This window comes from Penicillium atrosanguineum (genome assembly GCF_028827265.1).
Source record: "Penicillium atrosanguineum strain IBT 20685 chromosome Unknown utg000002l_segment0_segment0, whole genome shotgun sequence".
Taxonomy (NCBI): Eukaryota; Fungi; Ascomycota; class Eurotiomycetes; order Eurotiales; family Aspergillaceae; genus Penicillium; species Penicillium atrosanguineum.
In genome coordinates, this window is record NW_026623134.1 from 2,400,523 (window position 1) to 2,419,003 (window position 18,481).

General features: G+C 50.7%; 9 protein-coding genes across 9 annotated transcripts; 6 read left to right on the forward strand and 3 right to left on the reverse strand.

Moving 5' to 3' along the window:
• Positions 1 to 477: 477 nt before the first annotated feature.
• On the forward strand, positions 478 to 2,598 carry N7443_002683 (LMBR1 domain-containing protein; the record flags this gene model as incomplete). Its single annotated transcript, XM_056882739.1, has 2 exons — positions 478 to 785; positions 840 to 2,598. 2 exons carry the CDS (start codon positions 478 to 480, stop codon positions 2,596 to 2,598), a joined length of 2,067 nt encoding a protein of 688 aa, XP_056744580.1.
• Positions 2,599 to 4,350: 1,752 nt separating this feature from the next.
• On the forward strand, positions 4,351 to 5,646 carry N7443_002684 (BAG family molecular chaperone regulator; the record flags this gene model as incomplete). The annotated part of the gene is made up of 1 exon (XM_056882740.1): positions 4,351 to 5,646. The coding sequence occupies one exon, from the start codon at positions 4,351 to 4,353 to the stop codon at positions 5,644 to 5,646; it is 1,296 nt and encodes a 431-aa protein (XP_056744581.1).
• Positions 5,647 to 6,884: 1,238 nt separating this feature from the next.
• N7443_002685 (uncharacterized protein) lies at positions 6,885 to 8,504 on the forward strand (the record flags this gene model as incomplete). The annotated part of the gene is made up of 2 exons (XM_056882741.1): positions 6,885 to 6,983; positions 7,086 to 8,504. The coding sequence occupies 2 exons, from the start codon at positions 6,885 to 6,887 to the stop codon at positions 8,502 to 8,504; spliced, it is 1,518 nt and encodes a 505-aa protein (XP_056744582.1).
• A 976-nt stretch (positions 8,505 to 9,480) lies between these two features.
• Positions 9,481 to 9,973, forward strand: N7443_002686 (glutaredoxin; the record flags this gene model as incomplete). Its single annotated transcript, XM_056882742.1, has 2 exons — positions 9,481 to 9,631; positions 9,816 to 9,973. The coding sequence occupies 2 exons, from the start codon at positions 9,481 to 9,483 to the stop codon at positions 9,971 to 9,973; spliced, it is 309 nt and encodes a 102-aa protein (XP_056744583.1).
• A 299-nt stretch (positions 9,974 to 10,272) lies between these two features.
• Positions 10,273 to 11,532, reverse strand: N7443_002687 (chalcone isomerase domain-containing protein; the record flags this gene model as incomplete). The annotated part of the gene is made up of 1 exon (XM_056882743.1): positions 10,273 to 11,532. One exon carries the CDS (start codon positions 11,530 to 11,532, stop codon positions 10,273 to 10,275), a length of 1,260 nt encoding a protein of 419 aa, XP_056744584.1.
• A 668-nt stretch (positions 11,533 to 12,200) lies between these two features.
• Positions 12,201 to 14,347, reverse strand: N7443_002688 (putative alpha-L-rhamnosidase B; the record flags this gene model as incomplete). Its single annotated transcript, XM_056882744.1, has 3 exons — positions 12,201 to 13,086; positions 13,134 to 13,405; positions 13,463 to 14,347. 3 exons carry the CDS (start codon positions 14,345 to 14,347, stop codon positions 12,201 to 12,203), a joined length of 2,043 nt encoding a protein of 680 aa, XP_056744585.1.
• Positions 14,348 to 14,842: 495 nt separating this feature from the next.
• On the forward strand, positions 14,843 to 16,212 carry N7443_002689 (putative extracellular exo-polygalacturonase; the record flags this gene model as incomplete). The annotated part of the gene is made up of 3 exons (XM_056882745.1): positions 14,843 to 15,106; positions 15,156 to 15,522; positions 15,575 to 16,212. 3 exons carry the CDS (start codon positions 14,843 to 14,845, stop codon positions 16,210 to 16,212), a joined length of 1,269 nt encoding a protein of 422 aa, XP_056744586.1.
• Positions 16,213 to 16,280: 68 nt separating this feature from the next.
• N7443_002690 (sulfotransferase family protein) lies at positions 16,281 to 17,069 on the reverse strand (the record flags this gene model as incomplete). Its single annotated transcript, XM_056882746.1, has 1 exon — positions 16,281 to 17,069. The coding sequence occupies one exon, from the start codon at positions 17,067 to 17,069 to the stop codon at positions 16,281 to 16,283; it is 789 nt and encodes a 262-aa protein (XP_056744587.1).
• Positions 17,070 to 17,434: 365 nt separating this feature from the next.
• On the forward strand, positions 17,435 to 18,087 carry N7443_002691 (uncharacterized protein; the record flags this gene model as incomplete). Its single annotated transcript, XM_056882747.1, has 3 exons — positions 17,435 to 17,711; positions 17,763 to 17,867; positions 17,927 to 18,087. The coding sequence occupies 3 exons, from the start codon at positions 17,435 to 17,437 to the stop codon at positions 18,085 to 18,087; spliced, it is 543 nt and encodes a 180-aa protein (XP_056744588.1).
• Positions 18,088 to 18,481: the final 394 nt, after the last annotated feature.

Genomic DNA, 18,481 nt, shown 5'->3' on the forward strand with positions numbered 1-18,481 from the left:
TTTGTTGGTCTCGACAATCCAAGTTCTATACGAGAGCTACCCAGGTATTGAGGTATTGAGGTACTGAGCGCATGTTTTCCCTACTGAGGCCATGGAACTATACCGATTGTACTATACAGATAGCTCTAAATCGACTTTTCCTACGTTGTGATGGATATATCTCAACGATTAGTCAACCCTGAGATCGACGTTCTGGACCTGTCCTGATCCGGTTGCCTCAATTGGTCCAATGGGCTCCGCAATTGAGGCGTCACTCAAGTACCGGTACCTGAAATTGCATACAAAATAGCATGATAGAGAAAGTATCGCTACTCCTAGCGCATTGCGTAGCCCCCCGAGCTTAAGTCAGCCACTTCTCCCCTGGAAACGTCAACTGTTCTATTTCCATATTCCCTACTCCCTCCACATTTCTCCGGGTCTTCATCCTCGCCATGAGCAACGGCTAGACACCTCTTCGTTCCTCCCTTCTCCTATACAATGTTTTCTGTCTCTGTTCCGGCCGTCTCCGTGGGCTCCAATGTCTTCTTCGTCTTGGCCCTCTGCTCAATCTCCGTCCTCGTTTTGCTACTCTTGCGCCGCTTTTTGACCATCCGCGCCACTCCAGCCTACATTATACTTCCAATATTCCTGGCTCTCGCCCTTCCCGCGAGCGTCGTTCTCCTAGTCCCCATCGACTTGGCCTCTAGTTCGCGAGATGGCACCGGTATTAAGGCAATCTGGTTGCCGGATCGCGTGGTCCTGGTGTGCTGGCGCATCGCGTACTGGCTGATCTTCATGCTGACCTGGTATGTTCGATTATGCGACGCGACTCTTGTTTGCTTCTAACCGGATATCTATAGGGCCATTCTTCCGCTTCTGGGCGATTATGTCGACTCCGGTTACCGTGAACCCAAGGCCCGCATTCTTTACTCCCTCCGCATGAACGCCCGATACCAATTGATCGTTCTGACATGCGCGACTGTGGGGCTCATCTATGTCTCCATCTCCAATGGCTTTGACTTCCTTACGATCAAGGGCCTGGTGATGGCCCTAGCGTACGTGTGGGGTCTTGTGCTCGCCATCTACCTGATGGGTCACGGCTTGGTCTCGATCCCGCGCAACCTCTTCAGGAACTCCAACATTAGTGGCCGGCTGCGCCGATTCCAGGCTCATGCTCCCAAGGTGCATGAGCGCCTAATGGACGCAGTCAATGAACTGGAAGGGCTCAACTCGCAGGTCACCCAGTTGCAGCAGCGCAAGACTGGCACCGCCCGCGATTTCCAGGAATGGATCGAGGATCTATCCGAGAACCCCGGTACTTCCGATGTCCGCGTCCCGATCCTCGAGTCCGCCGATACATCTGCTACCATTCCATCAGTTATCACGGAGCGCTACTTGGCAGACCTGACAAGGCGACTACAGCGCGCGCGACACATGAAGGCACGGTTTGTGGATGAGTGGGATCGTCTGGTTCAATCCGCTGCGGACATTCAAACCATCATGAACTCGGCCGCATCGAAGAAGCTCGAGTTCGCCCCCTCTCCGCGCCGGTCCTCGTGCCTTCCTAAGATGAAATTTTTGACTCCCTACATGCGTTATCAACTATACTACAACGTTATTCCTACTGTGAGACTCATTTTTGGAGCCTTCTTCGCGGTAGCATCCGTGTGCGTTGTCTGGTCAGAATTGATCAAGTCTCTGGCGCCCCAACTCTCCGCCGTGACTTTGACTGTGGTGCCCAAGTGGAAGGATGAGAAGCCTCTTGGATTTGGTAACCAAGTTATCGCGTCTGCATGGCTGCTCTACATGTGTGCTGCAGCCCTGACAGGTGTCAACGATGTTCAAGTGTGGGGTAACCGGGCCCTCGTGCGCCGCAACACCTACGGCGAGAGTGCATGTTGGTACGCCAGTCTCGTGGCTCGATTGACTGTTCCTATCGCCTATAACTTTTTGACATTCCTTCCTAAGGATTTCCGCCGACGTACCACATTCTACGAGTTCCTCGGCAAGTTGATCAACCTAACGTATCTCGGTACAGGGTTCGACTACATCTTCCCAATCTTTATTCTTCTGCCCATCTGTGCAACTCTCTTCAACTTGTACGGCCGTATCAAGAATATTTGCGGATTTGGCCTTGCAGAAGATGATGAAGTCCACGATGTTGAGAACAACCCCGCCGGATACGGCATGGGCGGCTGGCGTGAGGGCCGCGACTTGATCGAGCGAGAACTCAATGGCTTCGGTTCATTGGCCGTCTCTTCTCGTGGAGGCCGCTCCACCTGGGCTTCTGACCGAGAGGAGGGCGACTCCCGGGGATCATCTCGACTGCGGGTCCCGGCCGCTGAGGGTTCCCGGTCACCTCGAACCTCTCAAGCCCCAAGGCCTGTGACGGCTCCTACCGTGGTTGACGGTGAGGAAGAGGAAGAGAACTTCTTCCAGTCTTTCGCCCACCGTGTGCGCAACACCTTTGAAACTACCAACACGCCGCAGTGGTTCAATGGTGGTGAGCCCCTCCGCTTACCTCGCTGGATGTCTGGTGATAACACCACCACTGAGGACGGCGGTATTAACCGACTGTTTGGAGGCCGGGCTGTGCCTGGTCGATTGCGCCTGGGCTAAGCTTTAGATCATCTGGCTTGAGATTTGTATGTGCATCGATGCGGCGTTTTGGTCTTTCCATTGTTCCGTCCGTATCACTGCTGGACAGTGTAAATAATATCGAATTTCTTTGACTTGTACATATTGATCATGATTATTCGAACATTTTCTTGAATACTTTGGAACATTAAATTAGATAATTTGCTGGCGACTACGCCTGCTACTAACTATGCATGCTTGTTGTCTTCACAACCGGCAAATGGTTTGTTGGTCCCAGGTCATTATTGCCCAGGTGTAGATGAAGGTGGGTCTGGATCGTCCCCGCGCAAAAAAAAATTATCTCCCGTTTGAAACGGGGAAAAAGATTTGCCCTCAGCCAGGATCGAACTGGCGACCTTCGGATGGCAGTCCTGTTAACAGGGCCGTCAAGGTGCGATGCTCACGATATGAGACCGACGTCATAACCACTAGACCATGAAGGCATTTGATGATGCACGTGACGGATTTAGGATCTCTACCCACTTCTAGAATGAATGGGGTGTAGCATAACTCGCGAGGTAAAATCAGCACGATAGCCTTCCTAAATTTGAAGGGAACCCCTATGAGTCTCGCTAGTGAAAAACAGTAAAAGGATGAGGGGAAAAATGAAAGAATCTCTTTGTTAGAAATTGGCCGATCAAGCTAGATGTTTTGTCATATCAAACGTGTGAAGTAAATCGGTCATACTCGAATTGTCTTGCCGTAAATTACAATTCTGGATTCTATGGCAACATAAAATAATTAATAGCTCAGTTTTTCATCAAATGCCTTCATGGTCTAGTGGTTATGACGTCGGTCTCATATCGTGAGCATCGCACCTTGACGGCCCTGTTAACAGGACTGCCATCCGAAGGTCGCCAGTTCGATCCTGGCTGAGGGCAAATTTTTTTGGTTAATTCAAGATATTAATCTATACAATCAATACTTGATCGGTAGTAATTGTTTTTTAGGTCCTTTTGATCGTAGAGGTTGACTACTAATCATTAGCTATTATATATTCCGATTGGACCGTGTCTTAGATGATCCCTCCGGCCTGCCCTGTTCGTTTGACAATTGTACATCCCAACCCAAATTTAGCTATTCCGCTCTTCAAATTTTCCGACGTTTATGGTTGTACTGGTTTAGGATTTGGTTTGGTTTTTATGGGCGAATGTGATGAGTCTGGTCCCTTGAAAGTTGTGGAGCCATCACGGGGTCCCATGCGGCATGAAATACATATATATATTACGTCTTTAACCGATTGTCAACATCAAATACCCACAAAGCAAACCCAAAGACGATATAATCAGAAGCGAGTCCACCCACAATCAAAAAGCATTCAAGGTTATCTCAGCAGCGCAAATCATACCCTCGGCGCATTCGATATGTCCCTTGAGTGTACGTAGAGGTGAGGTTATCATCACATCACCACGTGACGAGGCACTAGAATCTAAACGCAACAATTTAAGTTGATCTGCACAATGTACTGCTATCTATCCTTTGGCTTGAAATCCAATAATACATATTATTTCAGCGCTGTTAACGTGCAAGTGATATCGCCACAGATGGTCTCGGACACGATGTGTCTTGGCCCGATACTACCAGATAGCATTAGGCAGCATCGGGGTGGCACAAGGCACCCGTCGACTTCTCACGAAGATTCCAAGTGATCTGTAAGAAACCGCAAGACCTGCGCCTCTCACAATGGCAAACTGCAAGGCAACTGTAGGGAGTGAACATATAGCGTACCATACGATGGCAAAAAAAAAGTGCGCTCTCCGCCTTGTCTGCCTGGAAGCCAGTTATGGGGGGCATGACTTCACCACCACCTCGGACCAGCTGCCCCTCCAGCGATCCATGACTCTCCTGCCCTCGCCCCTCGCTCAGTCCACCTTGGGTGAGAAGTGCGCATTCTACCTGGACCACGTTACAGACAGTCTCTCGTTCTTGCAGTCACTTCGCCCTCGACTGGACCCTGTTCTGACATACTCGGCCACGTCTCTCCACTCCATCGCGCGAGCGCTGCCATTCGACGCCGACGAACAAACCACCACTGCCTGCGCGGCTGTTCTGATCTGCATAATTACCGTTGCCGTGATGAGTTGGACCAACCCCCTTTCGAACCTCTGGCGCCGCTCGCCCAGCTACGCATCTGCCCCACAAGTTCGCGACGGCGACTTTAGTTATATCGGACCGGGCGATATTGTCGACCCGCCCTCCCAGGGCTACAGCGCCACCGCAGATGAGAATGAGCCTGATATCATTTGTCTCCGACACCGCGGTACGATCTACCCGCTCCACTTCCGCGCATATGCTATCGATGATGGTGTCCTATCCGTTGGCGCACTGCGCCATGAGGCGGCCGCAAAGATGGGTGTGAGCAATCCCAACCAAGTCCGTCTGTTATACAAGGGAAATCTCCTCAAGGATGATTCCCGGGCATGCAAATCGGAAGGATTGAAGCAGCACTCCGAGGTGCTGTGCGTGGTTTCTGAAGTTGGAGCCAACACACCTAGTGACGTCTCCGACTACGACGGCCGAACGAGTGACCCGACAATCCAGCGCCCCGGGTCCTCTTCATCGCGCCTGGACGGCGAAGTAGAGCCGACACGGACGACCAAGAAGAAATCAAAGAAGAAGAACAACAACAACAACAAAAAGAAGAACAATAGACCCGCAGGCGGAGAGGATGCGTTGGGATCATCGACTTCCCTTGCCCCTCCGCAACCCGCGTCTGATCGACCGTCTACCCCTATGCAGCCCCCGAACCTGAAGCTCATCAAGACCCCACTGGAGCAGATTGCTGCCCTGGTTGGATACCTTCAACAAGAACTGATCCCACTTTGTGATGGATATGTGGCCAACCCGCCCACCGATCCTAAGAAGCGGGAATTCGAGTACAGGAAGCTGAGCGAGACCATTTTGGCGCAGATCATGCTGAAGGCAGACGGCATCGAGCCTGATGGCAATGAGACCGTCCGTAACGCGCGCAAGGCACTCATCAGGGAAGCGCAAGCGAATCTCAACCGATTGGACCAGGCCAACAGATAAGACTTGGTCGGATGGGGATGTGTATGTACATTTGACGCGTTGATTTGGGGTGAAGGGTGTTTTCTCTTACACATAGACTATCGATTCTACATACTAGTCCCGGGAACATTTCAATTGGGGTATTATGATCAATGTTTTAGGTGATATCGGATCAGTCCAGCGCTCAGATCGAAGCCAAGCGACGTAGAAAGTGGGGAGATCAACCTTACAGAGTTGACGAACCTAAGAACGTTTTTCCCGAGTGAAATTAGTGGGATCTGAAAGTTGATCAACATGGTTCAGGGGCACCTCCCCGACGCACGGTCCAGGCTTAGGCTCGTCCTGTCACGATCCTGGACTCATTTTTATGAGATAGGGGGAAGGGCAGAGCTAAACGACGCGCCTATGCTTTTACGGAGAGGGTCCCGAGCTGTCAATTCTGTGATTTGACGTGGGCTCCAAGGTTAAGGCGCGTGTCAGATAGAAAAAAAAGGGAAAAAGAAAAAGAGACTCGTTCAACGACTATCGACGTGCTATTCCCAGTTGGGATGGGCCCAGTTCGGTCTCTTCCTTCTCCTCTTTTCTTCTTCCTCTTCCAACTTGGACCTTGGGTCTTGAGTCTTGAGTCTTGTATGCGGTCTTGATATTCTTACATGTCGTGATATCTCTATCCCCTTCCCGCTCTATCCCCCGCATCGTTTTCCCACTTCCCCTCCTCCATAGTCGCATCGCACGATCTGCCCCAACCTCCCCCCCCCCTCGTGCCTCTTAACCACAAAGTTGAGAACAAGTTGAGAAAACATCCTCACGTCTTGTCTCGGTTGAGGTACCTTGGAGACATCCCGAACCCCTGCCCTGACCACGGGGTGTTCCCACGGAACCAAAGCACGCGGTTCCAATATACCCACCCGTGGATCGCTACCGGCTACCAGAGTCCCTTGAATCTGTAGGTGGCGCCCGAGACTGCTGCAGCTTCAGCCCCCCTGCAGTCTATTTACAATTTACTGCTTTCGGTCCTTTCCCCACCGTGTGCGGCCCACCCCCCTTACCACGGAGAGCCTGCAATCCCTCGGGGTTCACCATTCCGACTTTTGGTTCGCGACGCGGGACTTCGGCAAGAGCCTGTGATGGCTTAATCGATACACACGATACTCGTTAAAGCGAACCTGGTCTTCACCCTCGTTTGCTTTCTACATTGAAGCAGGTTCCAGCTGGTCTGGCCTCAGTCTTTCCCCCACAGCTCCCCGAAAACCGTTGTAATGGCGGGCGTGGCCACAGCGTATTCAACCGATGCCTTGAGCTCGTCCGGAGGCTTGGATAGCGAGAAATGGGACTTTGCTGTGCCGATCCCCAATGATGTAGGTTCTTCTTTCTTCTGTAATCTTCGCTCCAAGGATATTTCGGGGTTGGATGAAGCTGGGAGGAAATCTTTGTGCTGATCGTCATTTTTCTTTTCACAGGGCACTCAGCATTCCTCGAAACCGCGAACCTCCCACGATTCGAGCTCGGCCCGGGCGACATCCACTCGGCAGCGCAATTCGAATGGCTCTCGAAGCTCCTCCGTCTCTCGAAACGTCCACGATGGCTCCTACCCTGCCAGTCGAGTCCGACGCGAACCCAGTATAAACAGACATGGGAGCGAACTCAAAACCGCCCTAGATGACCCGTCTCGCAAGGAGTACGCAGAGGGTCCGGACGGCTGGGGGATGTATTTTCCAGAAGAATTGAACCACGAGAATTGGATTCATCGGGACAAGCTGGCAAAAATCGAGAGCGAGGAGCTTCACCAGGCTGCCATCATGTTCCAACGGCGGATGACGGCCGACAGCAAATCAAGCGCAGGGCATGGGCGGTACAACGACCCTCACCATAGCGGTGCTCCTGCATCGGTTTCATCGCCCAATGCAGAGCACTCGGAGCCCTGGCCTGAACTACGGGAGGAGCGGAAGACCTATGATGGAGAATATGGCGATGAACGGCTGAACTGGGATCTTCGTCGCCCTGAGGAAATTGCCGCAGACGAAGCAGCTTCCAGCATCTACAGCCACCCTGGCCTTCGAAAGAGCTCTTCGCGAATACCCATTTCAACAGCTAGCCCAGTGCCGCTCATGTCGGGTCGGGATTCTCGCGGACCTCGAAGCCGTGCGGCCACAGACGAATACGACGACGAGGATAGCAGAGGTCGCAGAGCAAGCGAGCCTACGGGTGAAGGAAATCCCCACACCCCTTCGCCAGGAGGTCGACCGGGCAGCCGTGGCTTCAGCACTACTCAAAACACGCCAGCCAAAAAGACACAGGCAAAGGCGGGATCAACCACCCGGAAGACATCTGCTCCACCTACAAACAGGAAGACGTCGGCTGCTAGATCGCGTGCGGTCTCAGGCAATGCGTTGCAGCGACCTGGCACTCGATCTGGCGAAAGCCGGCCTACTACTGCGGCCAACCGACCCGAGGGCGACCCACCGTGGCTGGCAACGATGTACAAGCCTGATCCTCGTCTTCCGCCTGACCAGCAGATGCTTCCCACTGTTGCTAAGAAGTTGCAACAAGAGCAATGGCAGAAAGAGGGACGAACGCCCAACACGTATGACCGTGACTTTGCACCCCTTGCTGTCTACCCTAACGATTTGCCTCCTGTTCCACCCAAGGTCGAGGAGCCTCCGATGCAGGAGAAGCCGAAGACCCCAGAACCAGAACCAGAACCAGAAACAGAACCAGTGACTCGGCCGAATACGAGCATGGGATATAGCACAATGCCCAAGGTGCAAGATACGCCTCCATTAGGGCTGACCCCCAACCCCAATTGGAATCCCCCGGTGGTCTCCGCCCAGGAGCCGCCGAAGAAGGAGAAGGGATGTGGATGCTGCATTGTGATGTGATGGACGTTCATTTCTCATCCTCTACCAAGTTTTTCTTTGTGCCCTTCTCTAAACCCCGAGATACCCTCGTCACTTGCACAGACCCCTTGATCTCCTTTCTCTTCATTGCCTATCACTCTTGTTTTAATCTCCGTGGGACGGTGTTCAGTCGGATTGTGATTTTTTTTGCTAAGACCAAAGGATATTTGGTCTCCTTTACCCGAAAATCCTTTTAATCTGGTTTTTTCCCACCGGAGCATGGCGCCCCTCATGCATCCACTCCTTCTCTTCTCCTGTCATCATTTCTCCCGACTTCTAGCCAGAAAGGCAGGAAGCCAAAAGAGACACCGTCTCCAGCAACGGGTCATTACCCGTGTACATTTTCTGCCTACATCTTTTTGACTTCTTTGTGTTCATCTTTATTATGCCTGTTTTGCGGACATTTGCTGCCACTTTTGCCAGATTCCCAAGCCTCGTTTCAAGCGGTTCTGTTCTCACTTTCCTTATTTTCAGTTGACTTGAGTCTGGTGTGCTAGAGCTAGCCTATCAATCAAAAATCATATAACCGGGAACGGAGAGTTTAGTAGATCGATCCGATGTATGGAACCGGGTAGCACGCCACATGCATATTCGACCCCTGTCTATTGCGTGCTCCAGCATAACCCAAGCAGCCTTGTCAATAAATCCCGAATACTCTCGAATGACCACTAACGCCCCATCAAACATACCTCGGTACACAGGTCCATAGCTACGTATCTTAGAATCTACTTCGAGTACAAGCCCCACAGGTTGCACGCTGACCAAGCGAGCATCACCTGACATCATAGCGGCAAACGATGACAGAATCGCCGCCTCTCGCCCCCTCACGCTTATCCATCTCCCCTCCAATTTATAAAGAGACCGCGAACTCCCTCGGTTTCTTTCGTTAATTTCGCCCACCATTTCGTTCATCTTCCAGCGTCTCTTCGGCTCCTTCGCCGCTCCATCTCCCGCCGCCATGTCCGCCGCTAAGACCAAGGCTCAGACCCTCATCAATGAGAACGGCGTCGTCGTCTTCTCCAAGAGCTACTGCCCCTACTGTACTGCCACCAAGAAGCTGTTGACGGAGAACGGTGCCAAATACACCGCACTCGAGCTTGACCAGATTGGTGAGTGAATACTTGATTCTAGTGGCTTGCGCTGCACCTTATATTTTCTTTGAGCGCGGAGAGTGGTTGGGCTTTTCTGTTGCCCGGGCGTCTTTGGCTCCTTCCCCCGGGGCTCCTGTGCTTGATCAATGCGCTGTATTTTTTTTTATAATATTTGGCTGCATACTGACTTCGTTTGTTGCAGATGACGGCTCTGCTATCCAGGACGCTCTCGAGGAAATCACCAAGCAGCGCAGCGTGCCCAACATTTTCATCAACCAGAAGCACATCGGTGGAAACTCCGACCTTCAGGGCAAGAAGAAGGAGCTCCCTGCCCTGCTCAAGGCTGCTGGTGCCGTTTAAAGATGATTGCCTTTTAAGATAGATCCAGGCTCGGGGTACGGTACTCGAGTCTTCATAATTGCACAGCCTTGCATCTGCACATACTTTCCATGGTCCTTCAACCTAAAAGAAATGATTGATTCCAGATGACTTTGAACACTGGTTTGAGCTTGTAGTGAGTCGAGTTGGAGGTATATGCTATCTTCTTCGGGAATCCCCGAATCGAAGTAAAATGCAGAACCGCGTAGATAGTACAGGCGGGAAAGTAATAACGACACGAACAGAAAGCCACGGCCATAGTAGTACAGCTCACACACAATCTAAACAACCCTCTGCACAAGCGTTCCAACAGGCCGCTCAACAACAGCCATCAACCCATCAACAATGTTTTTCCGCGCTCCATCACTAGAAACCGTCTTTCCAGCAAGATAATTCAACCAAACAAGCCGACTCACCCGCTCGTCCGCAACACGGCCCATCCACTTCGGCGACTCCTTAGGATCAGCCTGGAACAGCGCATCCAAAGCGCCGTGCGCATTACGCAGCAGAACCAGAGTCTGTCCCTTAGGCACATTCTTCTGCTGCCCGCCACCGAAAACAGCCTTGAAAGTATTCACTGATGTCCCGAACTCCACATCCTGGAACTCACCAGGAGTCGTAGACCCAGGAAGCGGCTTCTTCGTCTGCGCGCGAGCAGTAATTCCGCGGACCCAGGCGTCGCGCAGGTGCCCGAAGTCAGTGTTGCGGGTTGGAACGATGCGGAACACTGTGCGAATGCCATCTTCCTTCAACACAGCGTTCCAGGCTGCCTCGCCGCGCTCGGCGTCCAGGAGGAGATCCTTCAGCTGGGCGCGCTCAGGCGAAACAAGGGATGTTGCGGCGTCGGCACCAGTTCCAGGGATTGCGGCGTCATCGTCAGAGGGAGGGTGCATGGCCGTGTGCACCAGGCGCCTTTGTAGTTCTGTGATGTCGGACTTGGCGACGTACATGCCGACGACGTAGACTTGGATTCCAAGGAATGAAACGGTGCGGATACCCAGGCCCAGAAGCTGGTAATCGTCGCCTCCTTCAGTAGATAGTGCATCACCGGCTTGCTTGTTTTCTCTTTCTGAGTTTGAGGGCAGGCGAATCGTCGTCGGGAAATAAGGGACGGTGCTGTTTCCTGTTGCGACCTGTTCGATGTTGACGAGGTCTTGGCCTTTTAGGGGAATCACTGAAGGACCGCCGTCAGCCGGGAACCCGGGAGGTCCATCCATCTTCAGTGCGCCGTTCGTCGTGGCCTTGATGTTGTTCTCGTCCGGTCCGGCCTCGACTGCTTCCATCCCGAACACGTCCATTTTGATCACGCCGTACATGCTAGCTGCGCAGAGAACCATTCCTGCCGCTGAAAGGGCGATCGACCGACGTGCGCCATCTTGAGCGCCTTTTGCGCGCGAGCGGAGAGGGTTGTTGCCGGCTTGGCCGGTAGATCGGAGGATGTTGCTCGTGGAGAGGTAGCGGGTGGGTTGAGGGTTGTGGATACGCTGGCGGGCGACGCCCTGGCAGGTTCGCCAGGTATTGGATCGGAGGACTGACGCCATGGTGTGTACTTGGTGTACTTTGTAATGGGAGGACGGTGAGCGGTTGATGTCGGCGTTGGAGGTGGATGTGGGGATACACGTGATATGGGCTGATGTATATAGAGATATCATTAAAAGCTCCTATAAGCTCTTCAAAAAAAACCGAAACCTATCTTAAGCAGATATATATCAATAAGATAAATTAAAATTCGCGGCTTCCCTGGATGGCAGAGTTGGTTAAACGATGACCGCGGGATGGAGACCAAACCTTTGTGTGAAGAGAATTCTGAGAAAGGCCGACTGCTGGTGCCCTCCTTATACCAAATCACAGATTCAAATCCGCAGAAATTTTAAGAACTATTTCTCTTTAAGAACATATTTTAGATACTTTAGATGTTTGACAGTATATCTGCTTGATTGTTGTTTGATGAAAATTCAATGTTGTGTTGAGCTTTGGGGGTGGATGAAAGTACTAGGGTTGGTCTAATTATCTCGAGCTCATTTCGAATGATTTTTGAGCTCACTGGAGGCTCTATAACAAAGACGTGGGCTCGAATTCAGCTACTGGCATATATTTTCTTCATCATTTTTCTACTATTATGTTTGCTGGACGAGAGCTCTAGTGTTTCACTTTTTATCCAATTGACGATGGCGGAAAAGATGATAGATGATTATTCAAATGTTGTGAATCAACGAACTACCACTTTGTAAGAGCCCCCATACACACCAAGTATCGCCGTATCATCCGCATAGACCACGTCCCTCGTCACCCGGTCCCCATCGATTGTGATTGACGGTTTCTTCGACGCAGTAATATATGGTAGAGTAAGATTCCCCAGAGTGCCACCAGGAACAGTAAAGTCCAGGGTGTAGTGATCCGACTTCTTCGTCCAAGAAGCCTGGAACTTCCCAAGGTCGGTCACAAAGCCTGCTTGAGCAAAATCCAGATCCGCAAACTGCGGCGAGATAGACCATGTCATACCAAGCGGGGAGCTGACCGAGAGACCGACAATATACTCGGTCAATGCAGAAGTCGGACCAGATGACCATCCGTGCGAATGGGAAACGTAGGAAGCATCGTAGCCATACCCTCGGCTGCTGCGGTATCCAAAGGTTCCGTTTGCAAGATACCCTTCAATAACGGTACTCTCTGTACCGTTGGGGTTGTTGATATACCAGCCCCAGCTACGGCGGATAAGGTCCAGTGCCCGGTCAGGCTTCTGGACGACAAAATGACTTTGGATCTCAAAAGATGAGATGAAAGAGGCGATATTGTCTGGTAGCTCAGGCGCCACAGCTCCAATCGGTGTCCAGTTTTCGGTGAGTTTATCGGAAATGCTAGCTGCGCGTACGGAGTCTACAACGTTGAAGAGAATTGCCATGCTGTTTGCATCTTGAGGGTGGAGCGTTGTGTCGGTTGCGTTGTCCTTGAAGGCGCCATACGATTCATCCCAGCAGTAGGTGTTGATGGCAGTCTTGAGCTTTTCTGCTCTTGAATTCCAAGTATCCGAGAGGTTTGTTGAGTCCTCGGCCCACGACGCAAGAGTTGCACCAGTTCGCAGAGTATGGTATAGTCTAGGGACCGTTAATTGCTGTATTTTCACACAAGGGCCTTCACCTACATCATCTGGGCCTCGGTATTGTTGTATCCCTGCTGCCAGCGGGCCCAATCGCGGATACCTGTCACGTTGAGGAGACCACTCGGATATGTCACCTTGCCATAGATATAGTTCATGGCATGAAGATAACCGTCCCAATTCTCCTGGAGGAAGTCGGTGTTGTTGGTATAAAGCACGTAATTGTAAGTGCCAATCATGGACCACATATGGTAGGTATCAGAGCCTGTTTGGCTAAGTGGGGGTCCAGATTCGGCAAAAGCACCTGTTGACTTGTCCTGTTTGGATGATCAGTATAGAGTCAATAATTTCTCTCTGGAAGAATAAAAACAAACCTGTGTGTCGTACATAATTTGAAGAGCATACTTCACGCTGTCAAGATCTCCTAAGCTCACAAACGTTGACGGGACCGCGATGCCCATATCGCCAGGCCAGACAGCGCGGTCTCTTTTCGCACCATCGACAATGATCGTATCGCCTGGTCCAAGAGTTCCATTGTTCAACCATCCGGACTTCAGCCCACTGGTGATTCGTCCAGTATCAACCGGCACTTGATTGCTTTGCAGTGTGTAGGCGCCACTGTACCAGATACGATTCAACAGCTCATCACTGCAGTGGAAGTAACCTTGATACGCGCGAAGATTGGACCAAGTCGGTTGGAAGTCCAGCTCAACACTCAAATCGCTCAGCTCCACGTCCACAGAGCCATTGGTGTTCAAGAAGACGGTCAAGTACCGGAATCCTCCACGCAAATACCGATCAGGCATGTCGTAGGAGTGCTTTCCAGGTGAACTGAAATTTGCATACAAGGCACCATCATGGTACAGACTATTCGAAGAGTCCGACCACTCTCCGATCCAGTTTTTGGCTTCACTGAATGCGAGTCCTAGTGCCCCACTTCCGCTGGAACTATACTCCAAGTGGACGATGCCTCCGACTTCTTTGCCGAAATCGAACACCACCAAAGAGCCATTGCCCTGCAATGTTGCGGTTGCTGGATGGGATGAAGTGGTCCTGGCATTTCTTTTCAAGTCAGAGAGAGTTGACACAGGTCTGACTGTTCGCGACGACGGCGCATATATATTCTTCTCCCAAGCTCCGCTGAAAGCACTGTCTGTAGGACCGGAACATGAAGTGTTGCGCCAACAACTTTGCGCATTAGTCAAAGTCAGGAGTGAACCGAGGCCCACCAATAGACTGGACCAGTACGCTCGTACCATCTTCAGTTTATACAAAGCAAAAGTGGATGTGATTGCATACAACAATAGCGACCCACAATAACGCGCTACATATAGTCCCCAGACGATTGAGGGGAACTTCTGAAAACGAAAAAATCTAAATAAGAAAGAAGTTTTCGGCATCAACTAGCACGAGTTATGAGTTCAGTGCCATTTGATCCGGCGTGGACAGTTGCGGAGTTCGTGCGTAGCATGGTACTCATTGGTGGAGAATCCCCACCCCAAGCGATATTGACATCAGCCAGGATCGGGGTAAGGATCGGCGCAACAAGCACTCCAGTGGCTTTGATGGCTTGATTGCCGTGGTAATTACAAAAAGCTCCGGTGGTTTTCCCCGCAATTGCTTTTCTCCGCAGCCAACGTCGGCGCAAAGATGCCCGAGTTGATGTGGAGAAAAGCGAGTCTGGAGCATTTGCTAGTATAAAGCATTGACTCCGCATAGAAAACAAATTCGCTCATTTCTAAGCCTGAGCTACCATGCAGCTACTGAGGATCTCTTTAGTGCTCTATGCAGGATTCCTGGCAACTGCAAATGCAGCGGTCCTAAAAACGGGGTCGAATGTTTGCACAGTCAAGGCTAATGGCCACCAAAAAGACGACGTTCCAAATATTCTCAAAGCATTCCATGAATGTGGCAATGGCGGCACAATTGTATTTCCCAAAGACCAGTCATACTGGATTGCGACCCGCCTCAACCCCGTCGTCAGCGACGTCGTAATTGAATGGCATGGTAAATGGACTGTAAGTCACTACAAGTCATCCTTACAGTTTGAAAACTAATTTCTCAAAGTTCTCCGATGACCTGGATTACTGGCGCAACAACTCGTACCCAGTTGCCTTCCAGAACCACCACGCAGGCTTTATCATCACAGGCCATAACATTACAATTGATGGATACGGTACTGGTGGAATTGATGGCAATGGAAATGTATGGTACACTGCAGAAAAAGGCGATACCCAGCCAGGACGTCCGATGCCCTTCGTTTTTTGGAATGTATCTGAGGTCAACGTGGACAATTTCTACATCAAGGACCCGCCGCTGTGGAGCTTGAATATTATGAACGGAACAAATATGCGATTCAACAATATTTACGCCAATGCAACTGCTGTTGACGCACCTTATGGTGATAACTGGGTCCAGAATACCGATGGATTTGGTGAGTTTCGTCGATGTACTGTGGCAAGGCGCCAGCTAACAATTTGCCATAGACACAATGGATGTTGAAAATGTCCAACTCACAAACTTTGTCTACCAGGGTGGTGACGACTGCATTGCAATCAAGCCTCGCTCTTACAACGTCGATATCCGCAACGTGACATGCCGCGGGGGGAATGGTATCGCCATTGGCAGCTTGGGCCAGTATCTTGAAGACTCGAGTGTGGCTAATATTCGCATTGATGATGTGAAGATCACCCGATATAATGAGGATATGCACAACAGTGCCTATATCAAGACATGGGTCGGAGCCCAGGTGCCCCAATCCTCGTACGAGAGTGCTGGCCTACCAAATGGTGGTGGGTGGGGAAGTGTACGGAATGTTCTATTCTCGAACTTTCAAATCGATGGTGCAAGTGCTGGACCCGGTATTTCGCAGGATAGTGGTAACAATGGCTCCTATACGGGGACGAGTCTCATGAGCATTTCAAATATTGCCTTTATCAACTTTACGGGTACTATTGATACCAGTAAGAGCACTGTTGCATCTGTTTCTTGCTCAGAAGTGCATCCGTGCTACAACATTGACTTTGAAAATGTGGTCCTGTATCCGGAGAACTCCACGACAGTGGGAACAGGGACCTGCAAGTATACGGCGGATGGTGGTGTGCATGGTCTCGATGGATGCTAATTAAGCATAATAAGATAGGAGTGAGACCCAAACAGTTTTTAATTTCCATCTCTAAAGCCTGTCTTTGTTCATTTCCAGAGAGAAAAAGCGTATCTCCACCCAAACCAGGCAGCTCCTCCAACTGCCACCCAGCTCAGGACACCTTTCGTGACCATAATGCCCTTGATAATCGCAAATGTCTTCTTCTCGTTCATCTTAGGGAACTCTGTTCCTGGAACATCCTTTTCCAAGAATGCGCACAACGGGCCCCAGCCATCCTCCGCTTTGAACTCTAGATGCGAGCGTCCCCTCTCCTGCACAGCCATCCTCACCGAATCATTATACTGCTCATACATCGAAGCAGTGAAAATATTTTTATCCCGAAGATCATAAGTCTCATCACACCAGTCAATAATACGCATATTAAGTTGATACCACAATCGATCCGTCTTCCACAACAACCCACATCCATAGAACCAAGGGCTGAAGAAAAAGCTCAAACTGTCGAAGCAGCTCTTAGCCCAAGTTTCGGCATTGGGTCGGCTACTGAGGACCACCTTTGCGTCGGGGAACATGTCCATCAAATCCGGGAGGAAAAAAATAGCTGGCATGTCGCATACCGCGGCATAGCCGTCCACGAGCTGATGAATGAGCTTTTGTCGCCGAGCGGTATCTTTTTCACGGGATGCGTCAAGAAGAAGTTGTTGTCTATTAGCATGTGGAATAATCTGTGCCATATGCAAGCATGGGTCGAAGCCCAATTGTTCTAGGGCTGCTTGGAGTGATGATGTTGCGGTGCGAGGGAGCCCGGCTCCGATGACGCGGAGGGAAGGGGTCCCCGTTGGAGCTATGCGTGAATCGGTAACAAAGCGGACCATTTTGGAGGTCAAATTTTTGTTTCAGTGTCTTCAAAGTGCAAGTGTGTTATAGTTGTAGTTCGTCGTTCCATCTGACGTCAGCAACAGGAACTCAATTATTCATGATCACTTGGCAAGACAGGGAATCATAAGGCAGAATTTATGAGGCATAGACTCGAATACGCTTATTACTCAGATTTGATTCTGTAATTTTCAACTGAATGCGTGTCTCGGTGGTTAGTGCAGCAATGCGATTGTGAATCGTTCATAGAAGAGGGAAGAAAACATGACGTCATTACTCCCAGCTCCGTCCAAGCTTCACCAACTCAATTGCTCTCGTGCCTGTACTCTTCTTTCCCTATCTAATTTCCTCCACATCAAACATAATGTCCGAATCATTCGCTGTTCTTCGCCGCCGTCGCTCCGACGAGCTCGCTAAACTTGCCGATGAGCATATGCAGCATGACCTCCAGGCCGACGATCGCGACAAGCTAAAGGCGGCTGCCAGTAAGGTATCCCTGTGGACAACGGTTGGATCGGCAGTCGGTATCTCACTTGGGTTGTACGCTGCGATCCGACTCCGCAGCACTCGCAAGGCATTCTTCACTGCCGTCCGTGCGCAAGAAAGACCAACCAAGGTTGTCTTCGCTGACGGCCGTACTGGTAAGTTGAACCGTGTCACACACAGATGATTGGGTCTAATATGTAGATTAGAAGCTATTCCGGATCTGACACCACTGCTCAAACCCACAACCCTCGGTGACTTTGCGACGTATTTCTTCGCCTCGGCGGGTGGTCTGTTCCTGGGTGGAGAGCTCGGTAAGATGTCTCATTGATCGTCCTTGAATGCCAACGGTACTGACAGGTTTTTTCTGAAGGATTCCTTGCTGGCTCAGCCAGCGCAGCTAGCAATATCACGTCTGACCCTGAAAGCCGGAAGAGAATTGAGACTGCTTTCAGGAAATTCCGAGCCGATGTGCTGCGGAAAGAAGCGGATGCTCTGGACAAGGGAGACAAGATGGAGGACATGATGTTCTAAAAGCTCTCTAGACCAAATTCTGAACTGGACAGAGAAGAGGCCGCTAATAGAAAATACAAATAAATATCAAACATAAAAGGGACGAGTCGTAGTCTTTAAAGTCATGCTTTCTTCCCTCAATACTACTGCCCCAAGAAGAAACCACTTGATGATGCTAGAATAGCTCTGGGTTCTAGGCGAGAACATTCGATCTCAGGTTCACCATGTTGGCCTGCTATAGCGGAGCCTTAGGTACGGGGATTTGTGTAGGGCAGAGACTAACGCCGATTCGTATAAAGCCTAAAAGGACCCCAATTTCTGGCCCAATGGAAATGGGTTATACATTTGAAAAGGACTTGTCGTCGTCGTTTTGATTATAACCGAAAATGTTGCCTAATTTAATGAATGCTGCTCA